General features: G+C 46.5%; 1 protein-coding gene across 3 annotated transcripts in view; it reads left to right on the top strand.

The window, feature by feature from the left end:
- RAD54B (RAD54 homolog B) overlaps positions 1 to 21,986 on the top strand; it is a 1,336,679-nt gene that overhangs the window by 1,187,869 nt on the left and 126,824 nt on the right. For all 3 annotated transcript variants that reach the window (XM_069621363.1, XM_069621365.1, XM_069621364.1), the window contains one exon: positions 4,594 to 4,660. In XM_069621363.1, coding sequence (XP_069477464.1) covers positions 4,594 to 4,660 — 67 coding nt within the window. The remainder of the gene's footprint in view (positions 1 to 4,593; positions 4,661 to 21,986) is intronic.

Here is a 21,986-nt window from a genome sequence, read left to right as displayed (position 1 = left end):
GTCCACAGAACATGAATTAGTCAGGCCCATCCTTACTGCACTACATTTTTAGGTGACTAATGCAACCAGTACAGACCCATCTGCCCTTCATCATGGTGTATAATGCTGGGGTATTTTTGACACAAGTGTTCAAGCTAAAAAGACAAGGTAACACATATCTCTATAAACTCAGCCATGAACCGGAGGGAGGGGGAGCAGGGACCGGGGCGGGGGGTGGGGGGGGGACGTAGGGGTAATGTTTTGAAAAAGTCTAAAAAAGGTTCTCAGGGTCATAAAACTCTACTAATAAATTCAACCATCCATACACAGGGAGTGTATTCACAGTCATTGTATTCAACATATGTCACTGCGTATTACAGAAAGCCATAACACCAAAACGAATATGATACAAAGTATATATTTTAATTTTGTGAAAGTAATCCTGTAGAAACATTCAACACAAATCTAAAAAAAGCAATCATTTTATAATTATACTCGCATCTAAAGTATAAAGACAGTCAGTTACAAGAAGGTAGAAAGAACTCATAATATACCAAATACACCAAAAAGATAACACAAAACAGAATAAAAACAAAAGTGCTCACTGTGTTGACATATCTTCGAATTAACAATGTCATGTTCGTCTCCTGTAAACTTCTTAATGTATGCAATCATACATTCAGTTTTTATCTCTTAACTATGTTTTCTAAAAAGTGTTCACAAACTTATTCAGATATGCTAGCCTGGTTTAAGCTTTAAGTGTCAGTTCAGTGAGCCAGCCTTCTTCAGAGCTATTTGTTGGACAGTTAGGGCCTCATTACACGGTAGGCGGAGGACCAAGGTGCTTTTAGCACCTGGGTCCATGACGGTAAAATACCGGCACCGCCTTGGTGGAAAGGGGAATTACCGCCCTATTCCAAGGTTGGCGGGGCGGTAATTCCCCTTTCCCCCATTGCCCTTCCCCATTCCCATTTTTGCCCCATAGGGCTCTATGAGAATGGGAAAGGCGCTAATTACGGTGCCGCAAATTTCGGTATCGTAATTAGCACCCTGGTCCCTTTGCGGGCTGGTTTTTAACGCCTGCAAAAAGCAGGCGTTAAAGTCTCCAACCCGCAAAGGGACCTCGTAGTAAGGCGGTAAGGGTTAACGGTCACCGGGACCATTAACGGTGACCGTTAACCCTTACCGTCGTCCGTGTAATGAGGCCCTTCGTTTTTCTATTGCATCAGATAATTCATTTATCTTTCCTTGAAATCAAGCACTGATACAATACTAGTATCGCCACCTGCATGTGGAGAAAAAACATTTCTGCTTTAAAAAAACAATTTTAAATATTTTTACCTTCATCCTGATCTGGAGTTATTCTGGCCTTTTTCATGTCTTTCGTAATACAGGAAGATTATTTCCCTTGATATAAAGTCGAAATCTAGAAAAGTCTTCTCACAGTCCAAATCCCCCATGTTTATGCTGAAAGTGCTTCTGCTGGCATCTCTTGGCACCCGATGTTGTGTACTGATTGTAGACTATTTCTGATTATTAGAATTATTTTATTACAGTAACACTTCATTATTTGACCTTTCTCCCCATTGTCCTCAGTTCAGAGTTTAATTGTAGGTGGTGCTGCTCTGGGTAAGTCAATCTAATTGTATCCCAGAGGCAATGAGAAAGAGCTCACTAGTATGTTCTGCCCAAAATATGAACTATTGTCTCATTCAGGAAGCTAAGCGGCTGCTGTTAGAAATCCCCTTTGGTGTATACTGTGATTGAATTTCCACTAAATCGCCTACAGCTCCAGAATTTGTAATAGGTTCTCTTGTAGTGCAAAGTTGGATATCTTTTCCCGGTCACAAAGGGATAGCTAACAAAACTTTTTTTGCAGTTATATACTTGAATGTCACCACCTGCACCCTCTCTGGTTTTCTTTCCAGTTATTATGGCAAATGAAAGACGTGATGGTCATTTGTTGGAAGCCCGCTTTGAATTATTCAAAATGTATGCTCTTCAGACACCTATAGCACTCCAACGTGATGCAACGGGGAGACACTTATTTTTTAGACTGGATCTCGTGGCCTCTTTACACTCGTCCACAAGCATTAACACTCGGTATAATACAGTACAGTAGGGAATTCCACGTTGGCCTAGGGAACACAGGTGGGCCATTACAATTTCTCCTGGACGTGTGAGTGAGCAGGTTGTCAGAGGTGTATTTTGTATATAGTCCTTTTCTAAATATCCTTGAATCTCCAAGTGCCTTATAGGTGAAGTTACTTTGAAATACAACTCGATTCCCCGGGATGTCTTTTTCTTTTCTTAGAAAACATGCATTATGTTGCTAGCTCTCCCTGGGCGCCTACTGCCTACCAAAAGTAACTGCAAGCAAGTTGCATCTTGCATATAAATCATATTTTTGCCCACGTCGTATTTGACATAGTTACAGTTGTTAATTTTCCCTCTTCAGTGACTCCTAGAACTCTCAGTGGGTATTGTTTCTCCTGGAGGTACGCAGAAACACAGAATTGTTTATATTTTTTGCTGTTGGGAGAAGGTTTTAGCAGGTTAGCATGTGTAAATTTGATTAACACAAGTGTTGTCATAGGATAGGGTAAACATGGCATTCCATCTCACGTCATTCCCCTCTCCGTTCACACCCACACGCGATAATCCAGACTTTGCCCCGGCGGACCCCCCGCGAGTCTTTCCTAGATGGAGAGAGAACAGGAGGTGGTGCATATCCGACCTGCTTAAGAACGACGAGTTGAAGACGTTCCTGGACTGTAAACAGGAATTACTACTAGGGGAAGAAGATCGCTTGCAAAACTGCCAAATTAGACATTGGGTAATGAATAAAGTAGTCAGGAGGCCGCTGTTAGAAAACTGACCCATTTTGAAAAGATTATAATCACTGCGACTTCGGCTAAGGGGCGGAACTCTGCATTATGCAAGGCCCTCGTGACTGCAAAAAAAGCAGACACAATGTGCATACATGAAATCATGGGAGAGGGACCTGGGGAGAGTGATCCCTGAGGAGGAGTGGGCAGTCACGTGGATGTGAAAGAAGATCGCCTCAACATCGATACAGCTTGGGGAAGCAGCTTATAAGATCACCTACAATTTGTACATGACACCATCACTCCTTAGTAGGGTGAATACAGGTATATCAAGGGACTGCTGGTGGGGCTTTGGGGGAAAGGGTACGTTTCTACGTGTCTGGTGGGTTTGCCCTAAAATAGTCCCGCTTTGTGAGGAAGTTTGGCATATGTGTCAAAGGAGGGAGAACAGGAGTTTCCTTTTGACCCAGGGAGGGTTCTCTTGGGGATCCGTGCCAAAGGGATCTACCCGCTTTATGACAGAAACTCGACCATAATTACGACAATGCTCTTGATGGCAAAACTACTGATAGCGGCACACTGGAGGGAGAAAGATCTGCAAGGCATTCAGTTATGGTGGATGAGGTTGTGGTCAATAATGACCATGGAGAAAATGACAGTGAATCTCTCTGAGAGCACTACAGCATTTATTAAAAACTGGGGCCCGCTGCCGAACTTTATGACTTTGGACAATACTGAACATACATGCCCCCAAAGATTGAGGGCCTTGAACTTGTTTGAAACACATGATGAACCCTCTTAATTATGACTGCCCCAATGGGCTACAAGAATGACACTGTCTAACTGTGGTTGTATATGGCTAAGCTGTTTCCTTGCAGTTTTAATTTGCGGGCTGTTCGGGAAGGGGTCGTCGCAGAGGGCTCAGCCATATGGAGATGCTATTGCGTAATGCAATTTCAACACTCAGTTGCTGTGTCCTAAATTGTCTGTTTTCAAATAAAAATAAATGTTTTTGACAAAAAAAGTGTGGTGAGTCTGCATTCTCTTCAGCTCCTGGATCATTACACAAAGTGTGCCTCTCTCTTTGGGTGGGGGCCAAGATACAAATCCTATGCATGAATACAGTGAACCTGGAACTTATATTATTTAAACGATGCATACTCTAAATCCTGTAAGCCCAGTCTCTTTCATTCTACAAGAATGTGTTCCAGTTATGGCAAGCCTTGCCTGACCTGTACTTGAAGTAAAATGTGTTTAGTTTCATTAATCGGGGTTCTAAGTTGTTTCTCGTTTTGATTAACAATTTATTGCTTGCAAGACATCCAAGCCACATAGAGAAAAACTGATGTAAGATGCTTCGAATTTTATTTGCCCATGTCGCCCAGTTTTGAGAAATCAATATATTCATTTGGTAGGTACTGGCAGTGATTACTTGCCGTTACCTTTTATTTTATATAACCGGAGTGAGAACGTACAGTTTCCTTTATTTATTTCAGTTGCGATCTGCTACCTGCTCTGCGATCATTAAAATACTATTTGAGGTGTAAAGATTTCTGTCTCTGCGTGTACTATATTATTTTTTTCCATGGACGGGTTCGAGAGATGATGCGGTCTGCTTTTTTGTGCTTCTGCTTGCATATTACCAACATCTAATCAATGTTTACCAATCATAAGTTAAAATAAAATGAACCGGTTAGGCTGAAATATTTGTTCTGGTGATAATTTGATGCCTTCCCATGAAGTGTAATGGCCTCATAATCGAATGCTGTTTCCTTTCTTTTTATAGGCCATGGCTCGGGTGTGGAGAGATGGTCAAAAGCGTACTGTGCATATCTACAGACTCCTAACTACAGGTCAGGAAAATTAACAGACCTAGTACTTCTCACTTTACCTATAAGGCATGCGTTTTAATGTTTTCTTCATGGGTCTTGTTTTTGCTTTCTTTGGGTTGTTTTCTTCCAACTGGGAGTATGCCTTTTTGTTGTATCCACTGCGGGATAGGGGGTTCATTTTGCTGAATTCATGGCGTTTACTGAAGATACTGTCAGAAGTGCGGTGACCGATTCCTCACTTGAGGTGACAGTGTTGTGTCTAGAGGTTATATAAAATAGGAAACCGCATTGACAGTGAGAGACCTGAGTGGGGAATCAATGACTGTGGAGACTCTGACAGTTGGGTCTGACAGCTAGGTGACTGTGGGAGAAGGTGACTAGACAGTGAGATGATAAGTTTGGTTTCAGCTAAGAAAGGAAGTAATTATGTCCCAGGACTAGGTGGCCAGCTACGGTATGGTAACGTGAGGAATGAGGCATCACACACTAGCCCTCCCACAGCCTCCGCCGAGTTCTTAGTGTACCATACTGTCATTAGTAATGTAAGCGCCAACCCATCAGAAAATGAAACGACATCCACTGAAGAGTTAGGCCATGGTTACTTGCTGGACACCAAAAACAAATAAGAACCAATATCACCTTTCCTGCTATTCCTCCGTACCCTTGAGCTCGTAAGTACTGCGGCAAGTCAGAAGGAAGACAGACTCTCAGATGACATTGTCAGGATGATTTATTAAAATTAAGAGTGCAATGCCTAACCTCCCCAATCACTATGGGAGTTCCCTACCTAACAAACTAACTGAGGTGCTTGTCAGTCTGTCTCGGAAGTCAAAAATAAAGAAGTCCTCTTTCAAAACTATCCTAACTGACCCAACCACTATTTAAACTAACTTAGGCTTGGAGACTGGCTACCTTCCCCTTAGATACTGGTAGTATCACTCTGTCCTTTAATATGTGCCTCTAAAATATCTTCTCGTTATTTCTTTAATTAGTTTCTGTAATTCCTCCAATGGATTTAATAAGTCTCTTTTTCTTCTTGGGACCTCCTTTGTAGACTTATTACGGGTTTCACTTCCTTCACTGTATCTTTCACTATACACTTGTTTACATTCCAAAGTGGAGGGTCGTTTCCTCCTCACTTGAGTATGGTTCACTTCAGCTGGGACGTTCCCACTTTATATTTGTGGCACAATCTGTAGCTGTTTTTTAGCTAGGATTTGGGACCTTAAATTATCTGATTCTGTGTCCACTTTAGAACATGTTCCCTTTTCCCAGGATCTGACTTGAGCTTCCAAGTTATCACTCTTGGTATTCAAATCAAAATCTTTTGCCTTTTCCGAGGGTATGGTTTGAGCTTTCACACTATCACACTTTGTATTTACTTCAGAGTCTTTTCCCAGGGTAGGGAAATCACTATATATAGCTTTCTCAATAATCTCCCCCCTTCGGTTTTCACTTTTTCTCTTGACTTGTTGTAAGTTAAATGGAGTTTTCAAATTGATACTGCGACGAGTTGGATCCCCAACAGAGGATGTCAATGGAGGATGTGAATGGAGGATAACACAGGGACAAACATGCTGGTCTTGGAAGGAAGACCACGCCGAGCTCGGGTATTAAGCGCATTAAAAAAATAAAAATAAAATGAATATTTAAAAGAAACCATAATGTTTCCCCTACTTGAGGCCACCCATGACTCCCGTATTCTCCATCACCTTCCTGTTCAATAGCAAGCATCTTTCGGAGTCAGGGACCTTTCTTCTCAGTTATCAATCACTGGCATTTTCTCTTCTCGGATGGACGGTTTCTCACGGTTTCCCGTTCTCTGTTGGCTTCTCGTCTCGCTTTGGTGTTCTAGTCCTGGGACATTAGACAAAACTGCGTCTGGCTTTGACTCTGCAATGTTCTTGGTGGCATTACTTGGACCACTGGTCCACCACAGACATTTCCCTGTGCTCCCACCACCATCAGTGTTCGGGCTCTTGCCCGACTGCATTCTCTCGTTCTGCCTATGCCACAATGTTGGCATTCCGCCTGTTCTGCTGGACCGAGTTCGAAACCCACGGGCTCTCGGATTCCTGCTTCCTGCAGGTGTTGCGTCTCTCAGGGCCTTCCTGTGACAAAGTCGGCTTTCCTTTTTCTCTCTTTCCATTGCTTGAGGATACATTATAAGACATACTCGTCTCAGTGAATTGGTAAATTCTATATAAAGGGACATCATCCTGCTCATCAAAATAATGGTATACCTGTAGAGTTTCTTCATCCCATTTTGAGTGTAAAGGGATTTCCTGAGTTTGAGAACATCTTCTGTATGCCATAGTCTTTGTCACTGTAGGAAGTTCCTCAGGGGAACAGGAGTCCTTGTCCCCCATGGGGGAATCTCTTCTGATGCGGTCCTGCTTGCCTCTAGCACTAGGGAGGGTATTGTGGAGTGGGCTCACCTCCCTAGCCGCACAAGGAGGGGCTCTGCCTTTGGGAGAAGTGACACATTCCCTCATTCGTCACAGTACTGACACACACATTCCCTACCCGGTGTGAAGAGAGGGGTGACATCAATCCAGCAGCACCAGTGGCATCCTGGACTGCAGTGCTATGTTAATTTGCAACATGGTAAAAACCACCACAGCTGTAGGGGAGAAACCCAGCTGAGCACAACAAGGGTCAGGAAGAAATGATGATCTAGCCGGAGGAAAAAGTAGAAAGTGGGAAAGGCAGAGGGGTGCAACAAGGAAGGAACACAAGCACACCCAAATGCCGGGGAAAGCCTATTACTAGTCATAATAACATGCAAGCGATGCGAGGGTGGGAGCAAACCAGTTTATGCAGCCAACGCGAGAGTAAACAGTGAAGTATACTGTGCCAGAGAAGAGCAGTTAATGAAAGGCTCAACTGCAGGAGCCACACTGAGGACTAGATTAGGAATGAAGCATGTATGCACGGGCCAAGAGATCAATTCTCAAGCAGAAATTACACCGGACACAAGGCGGTAGCAAGGGGTTGCAGCGCAAGGACAACGAGGGGAAGAGGGAGGGAGCAGGAACAAAAGGGATACACAAGCTCCACTTGTAAAAACAAGAACAAAATCATGCTCATCAAGAAATGTTGCCAAACATCATTTTCAGGGCACAGACTCCTAGTAATGGCAGTGACCCTGTAAGTGTACTTCCTTCAAATATGGTGGGCATCTTATAAATAGTAACATTAACCTTTAAATCTAATGGTCACCATCTCCTTCCTTCCACTGCCAATTTCTTATACATTGTCCAACACCCTCCTAATTCGATTCTTTGTGCCTTCAATCCTGATAGTTACCCCTCTGTAACATCCCATGTCCCGCCATAGGTCTGTTCGGGAAGTCTCCATGAAATTTGTGGGCCAGCCTTAGGGAGTGAATACAATTCTCTAGTGTTGGGCGGAAAGCCCACTTTTTTTCAATACATTCTTTTTATTGAAGATTTTAATCAACAATAGGAAAAGACAAAAAGCAAGTGAAACATAAGGAAGAAATCGGGGTGCGGGGGACAGTAACAACAGCGTTGCATGCACAATCACAGCTCCAGTATAGTTCATTAAACAACTTCACATTTCGCACAGTAGCAGATCTTCATGCTATTACTTGCAGTTGATGGAACAGTAAGTAGCCCCCAGTCAGTTGCCACTCCAGCATAGGTATTCCATCAGTCTCCCGGGGCCCATCCTCATTCAATTGGGTCTTAGTACTTTGTGAACTATCTGAGGCTTAGCGGTTTGTGCACAACCCCTGGGAACCAGTCTGAATATTCAAGAAATGGGGACCAAGTGCTGTGGAATCTCCCCATGCACCCCAGACGATTCGCCATGATCCCCCCCCCCGCCCCAACCTGCTGTGTCCCAGCATTTTATCCACCACATAGTAATCGCAGGCCCGTCAGGGTTCTTCCAGAGGCGTGCTATTGTAATCTTTGCTGCTGTGAGGAGGTGTGTAATGAGTTCCACCATGGGGCCCCTCATAGGATACTGTCCCTCTCCCGTATCGCCCAGTAGCACTATCCCTGGATCCCAGGGGACTGTCAGCCCGGTTATGTGCTTAATTTGTGCCAGAACCTCCTTCCAGAATCTGGCTGATTTCCTGCAAAACCACAAGAGGTGTAAAAGTGTGCCTGTAACCGCACATCCCCTCCAGCATAGGGGTGACAGCAAGGGATTCGTTTTATGCAGGATTTCCAGTCTAATATACCACCTGTAGCACACCTTTGCTGCACCCTCCCTGTTTGTGATGCACCCAGAGCTTTTAAACGTGCGGGCCCAGACTCTGTTCCCCAACTCCACCCCCAGCTCCCGCTCCCACATGGCCATGTAGCTCTACTTCTTGGAGGGGTCTGATCTATCCAGTAGTTTGTAGAGGGTAGAAATATTGCCCCTGGGTGCTGCAGTGGTCAAGGTTAGCTCTAGTGCATTGCACTCCCTGCCCCCATATGTTTTCACCTTATGGTTTGACATCCAGTTCCTACGTTGGGTGTACCTGAATCTCTCTTCCTCTGGAATTTGGAACTTAACATTGCACTCCTCAAGGGATAGGTGAACTCCTCCACTAGAGAAATCTTTTAGCTGGGATAATCCTCCCTCTCGCCACCTACAGAACCCTGTTGAGTTGCAACCCAATGTGAACTCTGGGTTGTTCCAGACCAGGGTATGGGGGGGCCAAGGTAGTGCTGACTCCCCATTGGCTAACCGCCCTCCTCCAGCAATGGATGGAATTCTTTGTAGAGGCCAGTGGGCCTACATCAGGGGCCTGTTGCAGCAGCCTGAAGTGCGGTTGGGAGAAAAGGATGGGCGAGGCACAAAATTCTTCACTATGCCTCCACTTAGGCAGATCTTCGGACATCTGCGACGCAAAGGAGAATATTTTTTTTTCATAACAATTTTTATTAATTTTCCACAACATAATTTACAGACATATAAACTCCAATGATACATCGCATTGTTGTCTGTTCAAACCTCCCACTCCCCCCCACCTCAGCCTATTCCACTAGCAATGTCTACATATATTGTATACTAGACTGCTTTGAATTTATCACCATATCTCTACTCAGCAGATTGTGATGGTGCTTGCACTTGCGTCAGGGTGCTATCAGTTCTTGTAACATGTTTCCAAGCCGCTAAATCTAAGTTTTGTTCCTCTTGGCCCAGACGGGATGCTTCCTGCCATACAGCGGTTTCTGCCAGTGGCCATTTCTGGAGGTCCCTCAACCACACGCCTATCACTGGTCTGATGCGTGCTTTTCACCCCATTGCTATCCTACGCTTTGTCAAAATGTACGCTAGGTCTCTCAATTTACTAACATTTCTCGCATGCTTTGGTCTTAGGAAGATTCCTAACAAGCAAGCCTTGGGAGACACTGAGTCAGGTGACAGGCCAACCTTAGTCAGGATCCGGGCCACTCCCTCCCAATATTGGCGAATCTCCGTGCAGGCCCAGAACATATGCACCAGGTCTGCGTTGTTCAGGCCACATTTCGAACAAACCTGTTCTGTTGCTTTACTAAATTTAGCAATTTTCTTCAGAGTTAAGTATGCTCTGTGAATGACTTATAATTAGATCAGCTGTAGCTTCGCATTTCTGGACACTTTCTTGTGATACCCCATGGCCCTACCCCATGCTGCATCCGGCAACTGCTCTTGCAGATCTGCTTCCCAGCTCCGCCTGGTCTCTATTAGATTGCTATCTGGCCTTGCCATTAGTACCTCGTATAATCTATATATTGTGTTTCCCCCTTCGGAGATGTCATAGACTGTTTCTATCATTTCTATCGTTTCATCTTCTAACAGTATTCTATCCAGTCCGGGCCATTTTGATTTTATTGTATGGAGAAATGAGGCGTAGGTTATGTGGTGCCCTTCCCGTACTCCTATCTCCGAAGTGACCGCACTAAAAGTCATCGGTCGCCCCTCTGTTAATATATCACCTAATGTCACCACCCCCCTAGACTCCCAGTATTTCCTAACATTCAACCTGAGTTGTGTATCTTCACTCTTCAGCGTCACCAGTGGGATTTGGGGTGAATACGGTGTATCTTTGCCAACCCTCAGCAACAGTGGGGGCTTGAGATCCCGTAATGCCGAGATCCACACCATTTCCTTCAAAAAGAATGGGGTGCATGCCGGTTGTAGTAACTCAGTGTTCTGGGTCCGTTCGTCTGACAGCCAGTACGTGACAAACTGAAGTTGGGACGCCACAAAATAGCCCTCAAAATCTGGCACTTTTATCCCTCCCTGTTCATATGGTCTCTGTAATTTCTCCAACGACATTCTGCATCTCGAGTTGTGGCACAGAAAGCTCCGGCAAGTAGTGTTCAATGTCCTAAAGAAGGTTTTGGGTATAGTATATGGGGCATTTGTAAAATAGTGGAGCAGCCTCGGAAGCACCATTTTCAACAGTGCAGCCCTTCCCATTAATGAAAGCGGCAGCTTAGCCCAGAATTTCATAAATTCCCGATTTTATTCACTGCCTTTAACGTGTTTTGTGCATGTTCTGTTTTAGGGTCATGGAAAATGTCTACTCACAGGTATCTAAATGTGTCAATTTCCCATTTAATCGGTAACTCGGGTAACGCACTGCGGGGTCTCCTCATGTACCCTGCAAGGGGGAATATACATGACTTCTGTGCATTTATTGTAATCCCTGAAAGGTCCGCATAGTGCTCAAACACATCCTGTATACATTGTAGGTTGGTCATTGGATGTTGTAGGTAGAGAAGCATATCATCCGCATATAGGGAGATCAAGTGTGTACAACCCTGTATTTTGATGCCTGCCTCATGATATTCTTTCCGTAAATATACCGCTAGTGGCTCTAAGGCCAATATAAATAACATAGGAGACCATGGACAGCCCTGCCTAATACCTTTGCTTAATCCCTATTGTTCCAATATAGTGGTACCTGTCTTGACTCTTGCCACTGGGTTGTTGTATAGCAGCTTAACCCATTTAATATATGTAGGGCCAATACCGAACCCTTTCAGCACCGACAGCAGCCACGACCCTCTAACCAAGTCAAATGTCTTGACTGCATCCAGCGAGGTTACTGCCTGAGCCGGGTGCTGTCTTGGGTATGGTCAGTGACATGATGCAATCATCTCAAATTGCATGTGATATTCCTGTTTGGGACATAACCTGACAACAGGTCTGACAACACTCGTGCTTTGTACTCTGCCTATTTGAATTCACCCACAGTGTCTTCTCCTGTAAAAATATAATCCAATTTAGTGTACAGATCTTGGGGAGCAGTGTAATGTGGATATCTGCGGGTCTGTGGGTGCAAAGCCTGCCATATATCTGAGAGTTTAAATGCTTGCAACAATGTATTCAGGGCCTTGTCGTATGGGGCAGGGTGAGTGAACTTGTCTTCAGATCTGTCCAGTGTAGGGTTGAGCGTACAATTAAAGTCCCCTCCCCATATCCGTGTGCCATCTCTGTGGGGACTTATCAGTGGGTATAACGTGTGGAAGTAGGCCGCTGTTTCCTGGTTGTGTGCATATGTGTTCATGATCCAAAAATCTTTGTGTTCCACTCGACCTTCAATACAAACATCCTGCCTCTTTATCTAGGAAAATCTAAAGCACCCTCAAAGGTACCGACAGTGCCACCCATATTATTACACATCTAGCATAAGCAGAGTATGATGAACCTAGCGTGTTGCCTCTCCATTGTTTAGCAAGGGCAATCTGTTTCTCTTTTGTGAGGTGCGTTTCTTGCAGCAGTGCAATGTCAATTTTTTGTCGCCTTCTGTTTTGTTTAATATAAGTGCTAAGACCCCTGACATTCCAGGGTACTATTCTATGTTCCCCCATCGCACTTAAAAATTCTGACATGTACAAGCAGTCAAATGGTCAAGTTCAGCATATACAGTGTGGACCTATAGGCTAACTCCTGGCTAACTACCCAAACTCCACATCCCACCGCCCTCGCAACAACTGCCCAGCTCAGTACCTTGTGCTCAGGCATTCCCACTTCTTGCCTCCACTCCAGGGTCTCGTCCCGATGCGTAGGGTACAGTAGGTGGATACATAACTGTTAGTATCCAAAAACAAGCAAATCCAGTCTGAGGTGCAGGACGCTCCTACGTAGTGCGATTTTGCAATATGCACCACGTTGTTGGCTACTGTATTTTACAACTCAAAATTCCTGAGGCTTCCATCTGGAGGTTCTACCACCACCTAGTCTTATAATTACAGTCCTCTGTTGCATTGTAGTTGTCGCGGCCTTCTCCATGTGCCTATGCAGCGCTACTCCCTCCACCCTTCGTCCAGGTTGGCAAATTCTGCGTGTCCATCCATTTATGTGTCTTCAGGGTTGGCGAAGAAAATGGCGTGACCTTTGTGAATTATTTTCAGCCTAGCCGGATACAGCAACATGTACTTCAGGTTTGCCGCTCGTAGTCTCCTTTTGACGGATATATAGTTCAGTTATTGGGGCTGACGCCCGCTGGATCGTCCCTTCTTTACGGAAATACTCGAGGATCTTTTACCTATCATGGTAGTTCAGCAGCCGAGCTATTATTGGCTTGGCGGTGCCCCAGCCGGTGGTTTCCTCATAAGCGACCTATGTGCCCTCCTGACCGTGAAGCCTTGAGTGAGGGCCCCTGGACTGATTTCTTGTAGCAGCAGGGTCTCTATATAGTCGGTCAGGTTCGCTCTTTCCTCTCCTTCTGGGATCCCAATGATTCCTACGTTGTTGCGCCTGGCTCTTCCTTATGCATCCTCGGCTCTGTCTTCCAGATTACGCACTTGTTGTTGCAGTACTTTTTAGTTTTACAAAGGTAGCGGGCGCCCCTCTCTCGCAAGAACAGACATGATAACCTGTTCAGTGGTTATTAACCACTTGAGAGTTCGCAGCCACTGCTTTTACTCACTGTGCCTATCACAGATGGGAAATATCCATTTGCATATCAGTCTTTGTCCTGCCCAGGGGCAGTCCAGCACCGAAATACAATGGCAATTCCAATCTGAACGAGAGTACCACCAGCAACCCCATACACGTGTTTCACCCTTGTTGGGGATCATCAGTGAGGTGAAGCTGATGCCTCTCTAAGCACAGTGAGAGGGAGACCACGTCTGGTTGCCCCCAGGAGACCTAGGGTTACCAATCCCAGGTTCCTTAAAAAATAGTTTTACAAAGGTAGCGGGCGCCCCTCTCTCGCAAGAACAGACATGATAACCTGTTCAGTGGTTATTAACCACTTGAGAGTGCGCAGCCACTGCTTTTACTCACTGTGCCTATCACAGATGGGAAATATCCATTTGCATATCAGTCTTTGTCCTGCCCAGGGGCAGTCCAGCACCGAAATACAATGGCAATTCCAATCTGAACGAGAGTACCACCAGCAACCCCATACACGTGTTTCACCCTTGTTGGGGATCATCAGTGAGGTGAAGCTGATGCCTCTCTAAGCACAGTGAGAGGGAGACCACGTCTGGTTGCCCCCAGGAGACCTAGGGTTACCAATCCCAGGTTCCTTAAAAAATAGTTTTACAAAGGTAGCGGGCGCCCCTCTCTCGCAAGAACAGACATGATAACCTGTTCAGTGGTTATTAACCACTTGAGAGTTCGCAGCCACTGCTTTTACTCACTGTGCCTATCACAGATGGGAAATAACCATTTGCATATCAGTCTTTGTCCTGCCCAGGGGCAGTCCAGCACCGAAATACAATGGCAATTCCAATCTGAACGAGAGTACCACCAGCAACCCCATACACGTGTTTCACCCTTGTTGGGGATCATCAGTGAGGTGAAGCTGATGCCTCTCTAAGCACAGTGAGAGGGAGACCACGTCTGGTTGCCCCCAGGAGACCTAGGGTTACCAATCCCAGGTTCCTTAAAAAATAGTTTTACAAAGGTAGCGGGCGCCCCTCTCTCGCAAGAACAGACATGATAACCTGTTCAGTGGTTATTAACCACTTGAGAGTTCGCAGCCACTGCTTTTACTCACTGTGCCTATCACAGATGGGAAATATCCATTTGCATATCAGTCTTTGTCCTGCCCAGGGGCAGTCCAGCACCGAAATACAATGGCAATTCCAATCTGAACGAGAGTACCACCAGCAACCCCATACACGTGTTTCACCCTTGTTGGGGATCATCAGTGAGGTGAAGCTGATGCCTCTCTAAGCACAGTGAGAGGGAGACCACGTCTGGTTGCCCCCAGGAGACCTAGGGTTACCAATCCCAGGTTCCTTGCAAATGGATATTTCCCATCTGTGAAAGGCACAGTGAGTAAAAGCAGTGGCTGCGAACTCTCAAGTGGTTAATAACCACTGAACAGGTTATCAGGCCTTGTTCTGTCGAGAGAGGGGCGCCCGCTACCTTTGCAAACTAAATTTCAAGGAACCTGGGATTGGTAACCCTAGGTCTCCTGGGGGCAACCAGACGTGGTCTCCCTCTCACTGTGCTTAGAGAGGCATCAGCTTCACCTCACTGATGATCCCCAACAAGGGTGAAACACGTGTATGGGGTTGCTGGTGGTACTCTCGTTCAGTTTGGAATTGCCATTGCATTTCGGTGCTGGACTGCCCCTGGGCAGGACAAAGACTGATATGCAAATGGATATTTCCCATCTGTGAAAGGCACAGTGAGTAAAAGCAGTGGCTGCGAACTCTCAAGTGGTTAATAACCACTGAACAGGTTATCAGGCCTTGTTCTGTCGAGAGAGGGGCGCCCGCTACCTTTGCAAACTAAATTTCAAGGAACCTGGGATTGGTAACCCTAGGTCTCCTGGGGGCAACCAGACGTGGTCTCCCTCTCACTGTGCTTAGAGAGGCATCAGCTTCACCTCACTGATGATCCCCAACAAGGGTGAAACACGTGTATGGGGTTGCTGGTGGTACTCTCGTTCAGTTTGGAATTGCCATTGCATTTCGGTGCTGGACTGCCCCTGGGCAGGACAAAGACTGATATGCAAATGGATATTTCCCATCTGTGAAAGGCACAGTGAGTAAAAGCAGTGGCTGCGAACTCTCAAGTGGTTAATAACCACTGAACAGGTTATCAGGCCTTGTTCTGTCGAGAGAGGGGCGCCCGCTACCTTTGCAAACTGTTGTTGCAGTACCCTGACTTCTTCATAGGTTTCCTTCAAGCCACTTGTGTTACCTGTCACTGTCTTCAAGTGATCCCGTGCATTCAGCAAGTGACCTCACATCTTGTCTGAACAAGTTCACATCTATGCTGATGGCATCTATTTTAGCCTCGAGAGACTCCTTCAGAGATGCTATAGCTTCCAGGATCTGATGATCTCCTTTCTCGAGCATCTGCTCTCTTTGAGGTGTTGAGGTTGTTTGAGCAGGGCTCTCCGCCAGGTGTGCGGTTTTGGTACAAGCCTCCAGAGTAAGTTGCTTCCCCTTACTTCTCTGAGTTGTGGATGCCATGGTTTGTTGCCGCTGTGCTCCTCCGCACCCCTACTGTTGATCGTGCCTCCTGGATGCGTCAAATCCACTACTTATTGTTCTGACCTTGCAGCGGGTTTTGCTGCTTTACCACCGTCCGCGTGCCCTTGAATATTCCCACATATTTGGCAGGTGCTAATTGTGACCTCTCGAACGGTATCAGCAATGCTTGGTTATTTTGTCCCTATCCTGCTTTAGGCTGTCTGCATTAAGTCTGCCATGATATTTAGTGCTTGCACCACAATGGACTGTTTGGCTAAATGTCTCTTGGCTACGTATGTTCCGTGTTGTGGCCTACTCATGGCCTGCAGAATCTTCAGTATGCTGGGGGTCGGCAGCCTTATGCCTCCAGTATTTGGCCTGCCCCTTCACCTGGATAATACCACCATTCTGCAGTTCTCTATACCGGTATGTATACCCAGGCGGGAGGTAGCCCATATGCATTTCCTGCTTGCTGGCACAGGCTTAATCTCGTCCCTCATGTAGTCCCTGTTATGTCCTTGGTACGTGCCACTTGTGCTCCTGTGTTGGGAGATCCTGTTATGGTTGTGCACTACTGCTCTTGGTTATTAGCCCGTACTATGGTTTTGCTTAGGCCCACAGCCGTGGGCCCGTGAATTACCGTCACTTATAAGTGACTAAATGCTGCACCTGCTTGTTGTCTCTGTTGCTCGGGCGCCACAGGCCATTCAACAGGCAGTGCATTGTGCCCCGACAGCCGTGACGACCCTGCACCATCTTCACCTCCAGGCAACGTCTGCCATACCTTGTATGCCGCACTCGTTGCCTTTGGCTGGGATGGTCCGGGCTGGTGTCAGGTCCTCACTCCTCTTGACAGGCGCAGAAGCAGCACAAACGCCTCCCTCCCCATTGAGTCTTGGCACCTGGGAAATAGACACCGCAGGCCTCCGCAACCCTCTGGGGAAAGAGGGTTAGGGTCCGTTGAGTGGATGGGTAGAGGGAGTTCAGGATGACCGGAAAGAGGTTCAGGAAATAACAGTGGATGGGTGGGGGGAAAATTAGGGTAACGTACTCCTCGACTCCTGTGCCGATCTTGCAGGTAATCGTTTGAAGGTACACCGCCCTCTCACACATTCACATCCTAGTATCACACACTCAGCTCAGAGATTATTCTTTTGGAAGGCTTTTGTATTGGAGCCTCTAACCAATAATCACCATTTGCTCTGGTGTTACGTTTGGTTTCACAATGCTTGCCTAATAAATCATGAATGGTATGAAAATCACAAGTACCCCACATTAACCCATGTGCAGGCAGCAAACAAATAACATGCACACAAAGTGCTAAACACTTGGCTCTGGCTTCTGCGTGAGTTCGAGGTCCTTTGGCCTTTTCGTGTTGACGGGCTGTGATACGTCTCACCGGATCCGATTCAACAACAGGCTGTGAATAGTAAAACAAAGTCAATGCACGTGCGTGCGAAAAAGTCGTTCCTTAAGAACGTTCCCTGCAGGGTTTAAGATTGTTAAGTGGTGCGGTTACTTCACCGCCTAGCCCACTCCAACTTAGGGTTAGTATTCATGCTCTGCATGCAACTAGCAATCAGGTTTTCCCGTGCTTCAAATCAGCCTAGGAACTTAGGTCTTGTAGCGCGTAGCGCATCTCCCTCCAACAGAATGAATCAGCTTGCTCTAAATAAAACGTGTACTTAGCTTTTCATGTACGCGGGGCCGGGGATGTAGCAGGTGAGCGGTGCCCCGCGTAGGCGTGCCTCCTGGAGCTCGGGAAGAACACGTCCTCTCTTGCCGGTGACCAGGATTGCGAGCAGTGCTTCTTGGGCGCGGCTCGCGCATGTGCAGTAGCGCGCGTGTGGTCCTGTTGCTCCCAGCAGGTCCGTGAAGCACACGGCCTGCTGGGAGATGTAGTTTCCGGGCGGTTCTCCATCCTTGGGCCTTCTTCCTGCAAAAAGGATGGAGAACACGCCTGGACAAGCTGCTGGCACCACCAAAAGCCTCCTTATCTCCTCCCAGGCCCCCCACAACACTGCCAATAGCTCCAGCCCTGACAGTACTCCCCCTCCCTCCAACAGGCCCTGGTTTAGCAGGGTTTAACAGATGAAACTGGCGGAGGAGTCGAGGAGCATGAACGTTACCTGCGGGCTCCCAAGAGCGATCTTCTGGGCCGTACCCTTTCCAGTCCACCAAATACCATAGGGACCCCTGCCTCCGGCGTGAATCCAGGATATTGTGCACTTCGTATTCTGGGACGCCATCTATTAAGATAGGTGGGGGACTTTTGATCTTATGGAGGCTGGGGCTGGTTTTAACAAAGAGATGTGAAACACTGGGTGTATCTTCATGGATGAGGGTAGGATTAGTTTCACTGCCACAGGACCAACCAGAGCCGCAATTGGGAATGGACCAATGTAACGGGGGCAGAACTTGCGAGAACCTTGTATATGCAAATTGCGTGTCGAAAGCCACACCCGATCCCCCACCTGATATTGTGGACCTGATCTTCTTTTCTTGTCAGCATGATGTTTATAAGCTGCTTTGGCGAGATTTAGGTTGTGCTGTGCAATTCGCCAGACGTACTCCAACTGTTTCTGCCTCTCACAGACTGCGGGTACCTCGGGTATTGATCCCTGAGGCACAGGCTGAAATCGGGGATGATAGCCGTAGGCACAATAAAACGGGGTAACCTTGGTTGATGCGTGTACTGCGTTGTTGTAAGCTAGTTCGGCCAGCCAAATCACTTCTGCCCATTCGTTTTCTTTTCCTTGTGTTAGGCACCGCAAATACTGTTCCAAAGTTTGGTTTAGTCTCTCGGTTTGACCATCGGTTTCTGGGTGGTAGCTGGTAGATAACCGAATCTCTATTCCTACAGATTTGCAAAACGCTTGCCAGAATCGTGAAGTGAACTGGGGTCCCCGATCTGAAACTATCCCATAAGGTAGGCCGTGGAGTCGTACCACATGTTGTAGAAATAAGTTCGCTATTATGCTGGTGGTTGGAGTGCCCTTGCATGGTATAAAATGAGCCATCTTGGTTAAATAGTCCACCACAACCAGGATAGCTGAAAATCCATGACTAGGTGGCAGATCAACAATTAAATCCAAAGACACTGTATGCCACGGTGCTGGAGGAGTAGGAAGGGGTTGCAATGTACCCGCAGGTTTCCTGTGTTCGGTCTTGTTTCTCAAACAAGTTTCACATCCTGATATGTATTGTTGCACGTCCTTTTGTAAACTAGGCCACCAGAAATGGCGCATGAGTAGCTCCTTGGTTTTCAGTGCTCCAGGATGACCCACGAAAGGGGAGTCATGGCACCACTTAATAGCTTGTTGTCGGAGTGGTATAGTAGGCAAGTATAGTGCAGACTTGTAAAATGGCAATCCTTCCTTGATGGTCTGCTCTTGACCTCCACTAGCCCATCGTACCAGATCCTGTGCAGACATAGCTTTCCGAATTTTTTCAAATATGATGTCCACCACCACACTTCCCACTACGCGGATTGGGTCCACAATTGGTTTTGGCTCTTCTAAGTTTTTTGACAGAATTGAATTTGACTCTGGATACCGAGATAGTATATCCGCCTTCCGATTTTCCACTCCAGGCCGATATGTGACGACGAAGTCATATTCTGAGAACTGCATAGCCCATCTAAGTTGTCTCGGACTAAGGGCTCTGGCGGATTTCAAGAATTGTAAATTTCGATGATCAGTATAGATGGTGATTGGTTGGCGAGCTCCCATGAGGTAATGACGCCACTCGTCGAAGGTACTTTAATAGCTAACAACTCCTTATCTGCAATCACGTAATTTTGTTCAGCTGGTAGTAATGTTCGTGAATAATAAGCAACTGGATGTAATTGTCCAGTACTGTCTCGCTGCGACAGGATAGCACCCACCGCATAACTAGATGCGTCAGTTTCTATGATATAAGGCTTAGCAGGGTCTGGATGCTGCAGGACAGGCGCTGTCACAAATGCTTCTTTCAAGGCTTGGAAACTAGCTTCGGCCTTTTCGTTCCACTGGAAAGGAACACCTTTTTCGCAACAATTGAGTGATGGGTTGTACCTTCTTAGCGAAACCTTCGATAAACCGGCGGTAGAAATTGGCAAATCCCAATACTGTTTGCACATCTTTCACGGAACTTGGAGAGGGCCAGTTTGCAATGGCCTGCACTTTCTTTTGATCCATGGTGACTCCTTGAGGTGATAAGATAAATCCTAAAAACTCGACTGTGGTTTGGTGAAATTGGCATTTCTCAAGTTTCGCATACAGCTTATGTTCACGCAACCTCTGTAAAACAGCCTCCACATGACCCTGATGTTCCGCAGCATTGTGAGAATAGATTAGGATGTCGTCGATGTATACGATGGCAAAAACATCTAGATAACCCCGTAACACCTCATCTAAGAAGTGTTGAAATGCTGCGGGGGCATTACACAGCCCAAAGGGCATGACCTGATATTCGTACAGGCCGAACTTGGTCCGAAAGGCCGTTTTCCATTCGTCGCCCTCTCTGACGCGCACTAAATGATACGCGCCTCGCAAATCTAACTTCGTGTATATAGTGGATCCCCGTACCTGGTCTAATAACACGGGAATCAGAGGCAGCGGGTAACGGTTCTTGATGGTGATGCGGTTGATCGCCCTATAATCAATACAAGTTCTTAGGTCTCCGTTTTTTTTTGGTATGAAGAACAAAGGAGAGGATACAGGGGATGTTGAATGCCGTATGAAACCGTTTGCCAGGTTGGTTTCGATGTCTCCTTCAGGTGCTCGTTCTCGGCTTCGGTGAGTGCATAAATCCTACTACAAGGTAGCACCGCAGCTGCTTCCAAGTCTATGCGACAGTCAAAAGGCCTGTGTTGTGGTAGGGTCTCGACGGCCACCTTACTGAAGACATCCCGATACTCCTCATATTCCTCAGGTAGAACTACATCAGTACTGCCTCCTACGAAATGGGGACAACTTTCCTCCACGCTACAACTAGCCTGGCAATACTTCGAGGAGAACTGTAGAGTTCCTGTGACCCAATCCACGACTGGATTATGGAGTCGTAGCCACGCTAAGCCCAAAATGAACCCAAATTGAGGTGCCGTGATCACATCGAAATCGATGATCTCTCGATGTCTTTTTCCGCACTCGAGCTCCATGGGTTGCGTGTGTTGGGTGATTGGGCCTGAAACCAATGGCGATCCGTCCGCTGACTTTACTGGTTCTGGCTGTTTCTTAGTTCTCAATGGAAGTCCTAGTCTTCTCGCTACTTGGTCATCCACGAAGTTACCCGTGGCCCCGGAGTCGACCATTAGCGACACTGGTATACGTTTTCCTTGCACATTTAGATGACCGGCCAGCATTATGTGAACAGACGGAGTATGATGTACGTTTGCTAGCATCTTTGGGGTATCTTCAGATTTGCTCGCCCTCACCCCCTTAATGGACGGGCTGCCGCGTTTCCTGACGAGATTCCTTTGATGGGTGGTTTATTTGTACATTCTCGGACAAAGTGGCCCGATTTACCACAATAGAGACACAATTTGTCTCTTCTTCTTCTCTCCTTCTCCTCTTTAGTCAAAGGGTCTCGTACAGTTCCGATCTGCATCGGTTCTTTGGTTCCTTTTTCTGACACCTTGTTGGGCTTTTATTGATCTAGCCGGACCATAGGTTTATTGTCCCATTTACGACCGTCCTGGCGACGTTCACTTTGTCTCTGGTCTAATCGTAGTGCCAGATCAATCATGGTAGAACAGTCTTCAGGCTGGGGGTCGACTTGTGCCACTAAATCCTTCAGCTCCTCTCTTAGACCCTGATAAAACAGGGCCATTCTTTTCTCCTGAGGCCAATCGGTCTCTACTGCTAACCGATTAAAGGCTGTCGCATACGTCACCAAGTCCTTGCTTCCTTGTCTAAGCTGCAACAACTCCCGATCCTTAAGCAAGGTCGCAGCCCTGCGGTTGAATATTT

This window comes from Ambystoma mexicanum, chromosome 5q (genome assembly GCF_040938575.1).
Source record: "Ambystoma mexicanum isolate Mex_15411 chromosome 5q, UKY_AmexF1_1, whole genome shotgun sequence".
NCBI lineage: Eukaryota > Metazoa > Chordata > Amphibia > Caudata > Ambystomatidae > Ambystoma > Ambystoma mexicanum.
Note: the sequence above shows the minus strand (reverse complement) of the source record. Positions and strands in the feature narration are given on the sequence as shown.